Source organism: Bombyx mori, chromosome 1 (genome assembly GCF_030269925.1).
Source record: "Bombyx mori chromosome 1, ASM3026992v2".
NCBI lineage: Eukaryota > Metazoa > Arthropoda > Insecta > Lepidoptera > Bombycidae > Bombyx > Bombyx mori.
Genome location: NC_085107.1, coordinates 8,091,844 through 8,102,882, shown reverse-complemented (window position 1 = coordinate 8,102,882; position 11,039 = coordinate 8,091,844). Strand labels below are relative to the sequence as shown.

The 11,039-nt window shown below is 34.8% G+C and overlaps 2 protein-coding genes across 3 annotated transcripts; both read right to left on the bottom strand.

Annotated features, from left to right (window-relative positions):
• Positions 1-5,460: 5,460 nt before the first annotated feature.
• LOC110385849 (actinia tenebrosa protease inhibitors-like) lies at positions 5,461-9,545 on the bottom strand. Of its 2 annotated transcripts, XM_062668578.1 has the most exons (5): positions 8,722-9,545; positions 8,358-8,454; positions 6,528-6,637; positions 5,718-5,811; positions 5,461-5,641 (listed from the first exon to the last, which is right to left on the bottom strand). In XM_062668578.1, exons 1-5 carry the CDS (start codon positions 8,777-8,779, stop codon positions 5,500-5,502), a joined length of 501 nt encoding a protein of 166 aa, XP_062524562.1. In that variant the 5' UTR covers positions 8,780-9,545; the 3' UTR covers positions 5,461-5,499. The 2 variants fall into 2 exon arrangements, with proteins under 2 accessions (XP_062524562.1, XP_062524570.1); XM_062668586.1 differs by lacking the exons at positions 8,358-8,454; positions 8,722-9,545 and adding an exon at positions 8,073-8,353.
• Positions 9,546-9,995: 450 nt separating this feature from the next.
• Positions 9,996-10,928, bottom strand: LOC101746302 (ATP synthase subunit b, mitochondrial). The gene has a single exon (XM_004929771.4). It carries the CDS (start codon positions 10,919-10,921, stop codon positions 10,076-10,078), a length of 846 nt encoding a protein of 281 aa, XP_004929828.3. The 5' UTR covers positions 10,922-10,928; the 3' UTR covers positions 9,996-10,075.
• Between the last annotated feature and the right edge of the window lie 111 nt (positions 10,929-11,039).

Here is an 11,039-nt window from a genome sequence, read left to right as displayed (position 1 = left end):
CTGTTCGGCGACAGCAATGAGCAGTTACTCATAATAAAATAAACGAATACATTATATAGCTTATATTATTATTTGTAAAATAATAAATGTAGGTAGTATACATAATATTAATGATAAACAGATTGCATTGAATCGTTTTAGTTTTTATAACTGAAAACTTAAATAAGGTAAATGTGTTTGGTATCATAAACAGTATACACATAACATAAGCTGAAACTACGAGGGTCTTACACAACTATAAAAAAAATAACATTACAAAGATACGTTTTTGTCTACCCCGATTATATCTGAAAAAAAAAACACGATATCATTCAACTTTTTCATTTTTCCTAACAGGCAAAGGCCAAAGAGACAAAACTTCGTTAAGTTTAGTCTTTCGGCGTAAATATTCGTATCTTGACACGGAGCGTTGGCGGCTCAACAGATCTTCGGGCAACATTACAGTAAACAAAATCGAGAGAGGCTGCTCGTACTTCATAACGAAGTGCGCTAGTTAGGCGCGATTACTGAACACGGCTCGAAGTTCGTGCATAAATTGTGCTCCCGGGATGTTTTTGCCGCAGCAGCCTCGCTACCCGATAAAGGGAGGCATTCCGAACAAAAGAATTTACGGAAAGCCGCCGCCGTGTCTACCGATTGTTTTCTTGAAAAAACGACACAAAGACTTTAGTTATTCTCTCGTATTTCGCGCCGAAGTTTTATGCGACAAAATGGGTACCGTGCCTTACAGAAGTTAACGCATCGTATTCTTTTACATTATTATTTATCAATTTTTTTCCATATTTGTGTCACTTAATCATGACTGATATTTATAGTTTTTGTGAAGCTTATTGTACATATTTATTAACAACCAAAAAGTTTGTTTTCTACCTATAGCACCAGTTTAAGCGAATATTCACGGCAAGCGTAGTTTTAAATACATACCGTTGCCCATAGATATTACAACCTACACCTACTTATGAGATAACCTACGAAGAACCTAGAACTTACCTTTAGGCTACGAAGAGTGAAAAATTATAAAAAGAAAGTTCTAGTTAGACGCAAGCCAATTTCGTCAAAGCGTCACGTCTGAAATAATTAATTTATAAATTACTGCATTTAAATTATTGAATGGATTCAATGTTTTTTTTTATGTGCCGCCTAGAAACATTAAGCCACAAAAGACGTTTAAAATTACCATTGACAACGTCCTGTGTAATACACACCTGCATGGTGCAAAAACACTGAAACTGGCGACTTCGAAATTGAATTAATTAAGTCACTCTTCTAAATATTCATGACTCGAACCTCGCCGAATTCAAGATGAAGTTTTGAAAGCGTATATTTTTTCACACCGCGAAGAAGGGTCGAGGGTGTAAGAGCCAAAACGTGTACACTTCACTCGATTTCACTTCAGCCGAAATTAAAGCTTGGTTGGGATCAACCGTTGTTAAGATCGCGACCCCTCTTTTATTCGAAACCACGAAATATGAAATACGGAACCCGAACATGAACTATGTATTATAAATTAACTATCATTTTACGAGCAGAACGAGTAAATCATTTGTTAAAATTAAACGTGAAACTGTAATTTAGTTTAATTTATATTTCAGTAAAATACATACAATATTCTACTCACATTGTTAGATCCATAAATTTCATACATTCAATACACCATTCAGGGGCATAAAAGCTGTAAAGTTTTCCCATGAAAATTCCAATGACATTCCTAGAACTAATGGCCCATTTCAAAAGGGCCGAAATAGTTGATCCTTTGTTATGTCGTTCAATTAAATTATGGGGTCTGTTTGAATTTTAACCACAGAACAAAGACGTGAAGATTAAAATATATTATCTTATTTTAAAAACATTTTTATTTATTATGTTTTATAATAACGACGAACTGAACCTCTAGTTCAGTTTCGCTTTGAATTTTGGTCAGTGTGTAAACTGTTTCCATGTGCGCTGTTCACAGCGCTACAATGTTTTTTACCCCTACGTATACAGAACCACGAAGCAACGAATAAGCAAAGTCACAATTAAACGTTCCTTATTAAAATATCTAATTGAACATAAATAAATTGGTGTTTAAATTCAAAAACAACAGGCTACATTAAGAATACTGCACGTAATGTAGCCCGAACTCGGATAAAAGCCAACTTCGATATGCACTACACTGATCACTTTATATTGAAACACGTTTCAGAATAAATGGGTTTTTTTAGCAATTGATAACAAAGAAATGTCTTTAGGTGATTATGTGTGATCGATAGCAAACAAAATGTTGAACAGATGGGCATAACTTACAGAGTTTTGTTCGAAACTACAGTATTATTATTTCAGTTTGGTCGATGATATAACAATAATGTTACTAGTAAATAAATAAATAAAAACTTCGTTTATAGATTTTTTGCTCTTGTAGTTGTTTAACCGGTAATGGAAGCCATTTACAATATAAAAATAGAACACAATTTACTGAAGTAGTAAGCGGTGTAGGTAACCTGTAAGTTACTTGAAGGATGCATTTAATTAATTCTGTAATTGAGCACTGGGAATACATTTTCTTTAACAAGGCTAATTTAAATACTAGTATTGTAAAATTAGTTCAGTGCCTACTAATAATTTAGAATATTATTACGCCGGTAAGAGTAACGCCATCTATTGTCGAATAGCAGAAACAAATATCAAAAGAACTAGTAAAATCGAGAACGCTCTAGAAATACAACGCCATCTATTATCAAATAGCGGAAACACACTCCCTGTAACGACCTGTCAGGAATGTTCTCGATAATTCTAGGGATGTCGTATCGACTGTAAAAGCGTTGCAGAGATAACACGGTAGGTAGTAATCGGATCTACTCGAAGCGAAATAGCGAACGGATCACCTTAAGCGAAGCGGAATAAGTGAATTGCAAATTTTAAAGTGTTCGTTAGTGCTTAACAGAATTTTAATTTGTACTTCGGTGGAAGCTCTATTTATGTCGAACCCCAGCGCGTAACAATATAATTTAGAACAAGAAAAATAAATAAAAGTTTAAATCACGTTTAAAGACATACCAGGTCTTGAGCGGCAGTCGGAGTCCATGGAGATCAGAGCATCAATTCTAGCAATCAATTTTACACCAAAGATCCTTATTTCAAAACATCCGGAACACAGGACTCTTTTTTTTAATGAAGAATTACTTGTTGTCCGGCGGCTTTTCCAGTTTCACCAGGATAGGTGGTCGAGCGAAGGCTCAGCCAAGAAGGGATGGGATTAGCTAACAGCTGTCCAAGCGCCTCCAAAGCAGACTTAATAACTCAAGGGCAACTGCTTCGCGAATCAATCAACTAACGGATCGGAATCGCGACACGCTGAGAAGATCCGATGAGAAACCCAGCGGGTTGATGTATGGGTTAAATTGCACGTCGAACTCTTTGTTGAGTTCAACGAGTACGGTTAGGGCTCCTAAGTCGGCTCCGAGAGCTGATGGTATAAAATGAAAGAGTTATTGGATCTGATGGATCCGTAAAGATGTATCGGGGACATCGACGGACTGACTTCTGCGTGGGCAGGAGTTGGGAAGTAATCAGCAGCGGTAACGATAAGGTGATTATCATGACGCATAGCCTTATTAAAGTACCGTTCCGACGCTGACTTCAGGTGTTTTCTAAAGTATGACTCCTTCGCAGCAGAAGTAATACGACCACAGTCTAAGACAGTTGAAACTTGACCTTATTCATTGAGATCACAATTACGTTATAGTGTCTACAATTCTGGGCTCCGATATCCACATGATGGTATGTGGTATGGTCGTACACCATCTTTCATCTAAGCCAATTGTAATGGCTAAGATACCAATTTTATTTGGTTTTATATTTATAGCTTACTTTATTCAAAGATTCTATCCATTCTCCCTCTCTCGAATAATGATAAATCGTAACAATAAGGATCGCATTCGACCCGCCGTTTTTTGTACCAAATTTCATAGAATCAACTTATATGACGGCTGTATTATCATAAATGGAGCCCAGGGTAAAATACTGACGATATAAAAACGATGTAGGTTTATTTCGCAGAGAATCGATAATATATTGTATTAATACAGTATTAAAGCTCAACAAATGAATCAACAACATACAGCAACATTGAAATCATGCCACATATACATATATGTGAAAAATTAAAACATAACGACACGACTGGTTTTCATTATTTTTAGAATTAACATCAAAACAACACAACATTAGAATATATATTTTTTAATATCTTGAGTAATTGACAACGCTATAGGAAACTTCCAATTTCCGAATTTAATATAACTGAAAGTAGTTATTTATGTGATATTATAATTATGTTACAGATGTATTATAGATTTCATAAATATTACTGGTGATAGGGCATATTATGACAACTGGGTAGGTAATAACTATTATGCCTAATTCTTCCGCGAAACAGTGGATCGTTTTTGTTTGGTCGGTGTGCAATTACAATGTTACATATTGCTTCTTCGGAAGAGGCTTGTGGAGAGTAATTAACCTATAGCCTTTGGGATTGCGGAAGTCCATGGGCGACGGTAACCACTCACCATTAGGTGGGCCTTACGCTCGTCTGCCTACTAGGGCAATCTATCTATATATATAAAAATGAATTGCTGTTCGTTGTTAGTCTCGCTAAAAGTCGAGAACGGCTGGACCGATTTGGCTAATTTTGATCTTGAATTATTTGTGGAAGTCCAGAGAAGGTTTAAAAGGTAAATAAAAATAACAATTTTGTTTTTTCTTTGATGTGTCCCCCGTCGTAAGGATTACTTTTCTTTGGTTTATTATATACAAAAGTTTAGGTCATTTATTTATCGATTGAGGCACTACGAAGTCTGCCGGGTCAGCTAGTATACCATAATAATAACCGATAATAATATTGAGGCTTAAAAGGATAGGATTAGATAAATATGAAAATGCTCGGAATTAAATAAAAATTACAATTTTGTTTTTCCTTTGATGTGTCCCCCGTCGGACGGATTCCTTTTTTTTTTAAGTTTATTTTATACAAAAGTTTATATCTTTTAGTTATCGATTGAGGCACTACGAAGTCTGCCGGGTCAGCTAGTAAATTAATTAAAAATGCATTTGAAACTTCAAGCTCATACATCATGGTGGGTGACAGCATTAGCGTCGCGATCTCAATAGCCAGTCTACGCGGTCTCATTCAACCATTTACGCATTTTAAAAAATTGTGAATTTTACGCTAAGATTTGCTTAAATTCGAAGAACATAAGCTAATCGCTCGAGACCTTAAGAACAAAATAAACTTAACTAGTCTGCATGAAGAGGACGTTTGCGGTGGCTTGACCTGGTCACATCCGCATCCTTGAACTGCTAAATATAATGTAATCTTTTAAATCACATGTCCTAAAATAAATTACTACGTGTGTACAGGTTGTGCTGATGCCTACCAAAAGGACAAAGGGCAAATAAAAGAAAAAAGTAGAAACAACATTAAACTTTTCAATTAAAATTGTAATAATTCATCATCTAAAATCAAGAGAAAGTAGAATAAAGATGTAAAGCGGTAATGCATGTGGTTGAGCATGTTTGTGAATCGGGAAATCGATTTTTGTTCCCACCACAGCCACTGTACGAAAAACCATGGCAGGTTCGATGACTCACGTCGAAGTACCACCTAAATTGAAAAACAAAAAATTAAAAAAAACCTGATAAATGTTTTGTAAATAGTTATGAGAGGAAAAAAAACTTACATCGGGTAATAGCTGTTGCATTCTCCGAAATCAGGTTGTAATTGACAATATATTTTAGCTGATATATTGTAGTCTATTGGACGAAGGCCGCGGTCTGAAAGTTCAGAAGAAAAAAATAGGAAAGAAATTGTGCTGTGTATAAAATTTACAAGCTTTGTAAATTATAATACTAGGGCCCGTGGAGATGACCCCTGGCATCGTGCTACCATAGCACCTCCTAATTTTGTATACATTAGAAGCGATGGTTTTCTAAGCCGTCTCTCTCACAGTTATATTGCAAATATAAACACTTTAAAAAAAATACAATACCACTGGAGTCACTTCGAGGCCCATCTTTCATGTTTCCGTAACTGGCTCTATACCTTACAAGTGCCCTGAATTAGATTGCCACCATGTCTTCCAGTATGTGTCGTATAAGGCGATTAAGGTTTCTGGCCAACGATAGCATCCCCAAGGAGGCCAGCCGTCGATCGTAAATCTCATGCCAAATCCCTAAGCGGCATAATAATATAATAGACGCAGAAAGAGGATATGCTGCGCCGATTTCTTCTTAGAAAAAGAATAGCGCTCAATTACCTCTCAAATAATCTTCAAAATTGAGCCTATATATTCATATATTATATTGACATACATATGTCAAGCCTGCTTTGAAATTTGAGAGACAAAACACTTTGTGATTGCTTTTCCAAGAGCCACGGTGATATCTAAGATTGTATGAACCCCACGCTGGTTTGTGTTCGACGAAAGATAACACTATAGCATGAAAATAAAACAAATATATTATCTATGAATCATTAGAAATTTACATACCGCGACATGTCGATTGGCAATCATCTAACGTGTCGAAATGATTCATGCTATTCGGACACTGACCAAAATTAAATGTTTTGCAGTCCTCCATTTTCAAATCATAATAAAACCTGTAGTTTTGAAATAGCAGTTGAAAAGAAATTACGTTAATTAAGAGAAAAAGTTATAATTATCTCAGATCATCATCATAAAGAATTGTCATTTTAATAGCTTAGTTAACCAATTACGTGCTAGTCTCTAACAGACGCTAACATCCATGGTTTGACGATCACGTATTAGCAAATTTTAAAATAATTTTCATTCCTTCGAATTTTAATCTATATTAGTATTTATTTATTTTTCAATTAACGTGTTCAAAATGAACATAATGAAAATTTGCTTTGGTCTTCGGCAGCAATTGGAATATACCCATTAGATGAGTTAAACTAAAGCTTTGTATTCCTAAAACTAAAGAGGGACTTTGAATAATGGTTTTCAATATTGTAAAGATTATCCTCGGCTTACTATCCCGAGTTTTCAAAAGCAACTCGCTGTTTATGAAGGCATATACCTAGGCATATATAGATACTTGTGGAAGCAATTCTAGAGAATGTAAATGCAATTTTAGGTTACAGTATGAAATTTGTTAATTTTTATGTAGCGAGATATTGGCTCTGATTTTACAAAACACTTTAAAAACGTTTTGGCTATTGTTAAATTCATTATATTGCTCAAAAGCTCATTGCTCAGAAGAATCAAGATTGATATCAAGAGTGATAAATTTGTTTACGTATACAATGTGATAAATATAATCTTTAGTGCGAATCACCGATTTTTGGCTTGTATAGGATTTATTTTCAAAACATAGCAGTAAAACCATTCTGCATATTTCTATCAAGAAGCAGTCGTGTGTTCTAGTACAAAGGTCGCGTTCTAATTTAAAAAAAGCATTAAATGAAGGAAGACTGAATGGATGAGATTGAGATTTTACTTCATAAAACTCAGAAAATACAAATTCTGCCACCCTTCCCCATAATGATTCACCTCACTATCTTATCATCAGACTGCCTAATTCAATGATACAATTGTTGTATTTCAACATCATGGTCTACTCAAAATCTTCAGTTTCTCGCTAAAATAATCATAATTAGGTGGAAATTTAATGTAAATATTTCATTGCTTTAATGCATACATTCAATTAAAATGTACTGAAGTGTATAAACCAACAATGAACTTCTCGGTATTCAAATCAATTCCACAGAAGGTAAAGGTCGCATTTACTGATCTGGCACTATACTAAATAGACATACTCTGTAACGTATTGAAATAAATAAAGTTAATTTTATAGCCTCATTTTTTTGGTCAGTTAACCTGGCTAGTGTGTCTTGAGCTTCATATTCGAGTCCCATTGAAAAGCAATATATTTTTTAAGGTACAGGGATTCTTGTATTTTAGTGATTTTGTTCTTGTCTGATACAGTTTTAGAGTTTCGAGGTCTTTGACATTGTAACGTTGATTTATTGTGTGTGATCTTAGTAAAATCGTAAATACTAACTAAAGTGTTACCTAAACAAAAAGTAAGAGTTGTGTTTCATGTATTTCATAATAAATTTCAATGTGTTCATTCAAACTCAGGCCGCTAAAGTAAATTTGCGAGTTTATGCACAAGCACTAATTAGATTGTTTTGTAGACGAAGGAATCTTCGTATGTAAAGACGGCGAAACATAGTTACTGTTACAAAGCTAAGCTTATCATTTTCCAGATAAGTATAAATATTTATTATTATTAATAATATATTAAATTATATTTGTAACATTATATGATTTCATAATGTAGGTAATAGATCTTACTTTCGATAAAGCTCTTTGCCGTTTGTGCAGTCAAATCTGTTTGCTTGAAATTTACACAAAACTGTCCAATCATGACTGCTTATATCTTCTTCTGATGCTAAAAGTTTTAAAAAGTTGCTGCTGAATTTGGTGTAATGGATCGTGAGTCTTTAAAAATATCATATCTATCGTAATTCAAAAACATAAACAGTCAATTAATTACGATTTAGCTATAAAATATTTTACCGACACTTCAATTTTTTTTTAAAAGGCTTAATCAGTATATTCAAAGATCTCCGCTGCTTGAACCATTTTACTCCTAATTAATAATACCTTACCAGTAAATCGCATATCAAATTATTTATAGGAATTAAATTCAGAATACCTTCTAGTATCAGGAATTGAGACATCAGATGGAACTTTGAAATTATAATTTCACACATGGTTGTTTTGTGACAAGTCTATACAAACAACCGTTATGGGCTCAAAGGCTCTGCCAGAAGAAATTATGATAGCACTATTAATATTTACGACGCAATTAATTTACATACAATTATAAATACTGGTGGGTCCGCCCGGGTAGGTACCACCATCCCACTTATTTCAGCCGTGAAGCAGTAATTGCGTTTCGTTTTAAAGGGTGGGGCAGCTGTTGTATATTAAACTGAGACCTTACAACTCAAGCCTCGAGGTGGGTGGCGTTTACGTTGTAGATGTCTATGGGCTCCGGTTACCACTTAACAGCGGGTAGGCCGTCGTCGTTGTCCACCCATCTAAGCTATAAATATAACACATAATAATACAGCACATACAACACCCAATAATATACAAAAAGTTTGGATTCAATCGCTTATTAATTAAATTACAATTTTGAAGTATAAATTTTTTACGACTAACATATTTTTCAAAATGGGTTCGCAGCTATTAGATATATTTTAAGAAATCTTTCCCGTGGACTATAGGTGTACCAAAACAGTAGTAAAACTCTTGGCTCAATATTTATTATATTCATATTTAGTATATTTTATAGCTTTGGTTGGCTTTAAATTTCGAGATGATACCAGCATCTCGTTTTTACCATCGCACCGCCCGCCACCGGAGTAGAGTTCATCCATACTACCTGGAGCCACTGCGGTCATCCACAGTGCGTTTCCAGAGATCTTTTTTGCCACGTACCATCCGGCTATGGAATGAGCTCCCCTCCACGGTGTTTCCCGAGCGCTATGACATGTCCTTCTTCAAACGAGGCTTATGGAGAGTATTAAGCGGTAGGCAGCGGCTTGGCTCTGCCCCTGGCATTGTTGAAGTCCATGGGCGACGGTAACCACTCACCATCAGGTGGGCCGTATGCCCGTCTGCCTACAAAGGCAATAAAAAAAAAAAAAAAAAAAAAAAAAAAAAATTAATAATTAGACAATTTATTTTAATGGTATTATACTTAAATATTACTAAAGTCCAGGAGACCTACAGGAGTACATACCAGTTGTATTTAATTTTGCTCCTTCGATGTAAAAATACACCACGGCAAATGTGTGCATAAATAAAATGAACTTATACAAAACCGATAACATCACCAAAGTGTTAGCGTGCTTATATTTTATTACCCAACTCTATTACTTTGACTAGGTACTTTATAGCAATATCATAAAAAATAACACAAAAATATTTACACTTTATTATATTAAAACAAAAACTACATACCACTGGTTCGTAGGAAAAAAAAATCATTGAAAACAACACTATTTAACACGACTAGCGGCAAGAGCTAAATCTTTAATCGCCTGATTAAGGGCTTGTTTCTGAAAATCCGCTGTTATTGATTTATGAACATTCTCCAAAATCCATGCAATCATCCATTTCTGGTGTAATTTGTTTTCAGTTCTCCGTTTTTTGACGTGATAATCTAATCTCCCTTTAACCATTTGGTATAACCGCATTGCTCTTTCTCGATATACTGCTTCTAATTGCATAGCCACGTTCTCTTTCTTGGCTTCGATCAATATTTTTTGGCCTTCAGCTCTCCATTGCGCATCTTTAGCATCTTTAATCGTGGTTTCAAAAACCTTCATTTGATCTGCTCTCCCCTTCTCCCACTCGGCTATTTCGGCGTCTACTTCTTTGTCAAGGCTAGCTCCTATTCCAGGGGCCATTTTTTTCGATATAAAGTACAAAATAACAACATACGATAGCCCACTGTAATATTCATGTTCTAACACATATATTTCTTTGCTGACAAGATAATTAACAAAAACTAGTCCAAATATATATGGTCCAGTAACGCCCGTTTTTGAGTGAAAAAATTGAAACCATTCTTCAGGTATGAAACCGAATCGACATGGGGCAGATTTTTCAGCGCGTTTGAAATCAATTTTTTTTATAGAAGTCGTTCCCCCCTTGCCTGCGGATGCTCCACATTTGGGTTTTGAAGCTGGACAAGTGCTGGTATGAGCTAGTATAAAATTGGGCACGAATAGAAACTGTTTATTGAACCTCGGTTGAATAAAAGGCCTAAAAATCATTGTTAAGAACTTAGACAATTTCGACCAGAGTAATTTTATAATGACTAGTGATGACTGCGAAAACATCAATTTTGACATTTCATTTCATTTGCATTTTCACAAAAAAACTACTTGCCAACTTATAAGTACAAAATAGAATGTAATACTGAAATAAAGATATGTAAATTGATTCATATAGGTCCGT

Excerpts from the sequence above, each read along its gene's own strand:
- LOC101746302 (XM_004929771.4), bottom strand. The coding sequence starts at position 10,921 with ATGTTTTCGCAGTCATCACTAGTCATTATAAAATTACTCTGGTCGAAA.
- LOC110385849 (XM_062668578.1), bottom strand. The coding sequence starts at position 8,779 with ATGTGTGAAATTATAATTTCAAAGTTCCATCTGATGTCTCAATTCCTG. Across the intron at positions 8,455-8,721 it reads TCAATTCCTGATACTAGAAG|CATCAGAAGAAGATATAAGC; the intron begins GTATTCTGAATT and ends TAAAACTTTTAG. Across the intron at positions 5,642-5,717 it reads TGCAACAGCTATTACCCGAT|GTGGTACTTCGACGTGAGTC; the intron begins GTAAGTTTTTTT and ends TTTTCAATTTAG.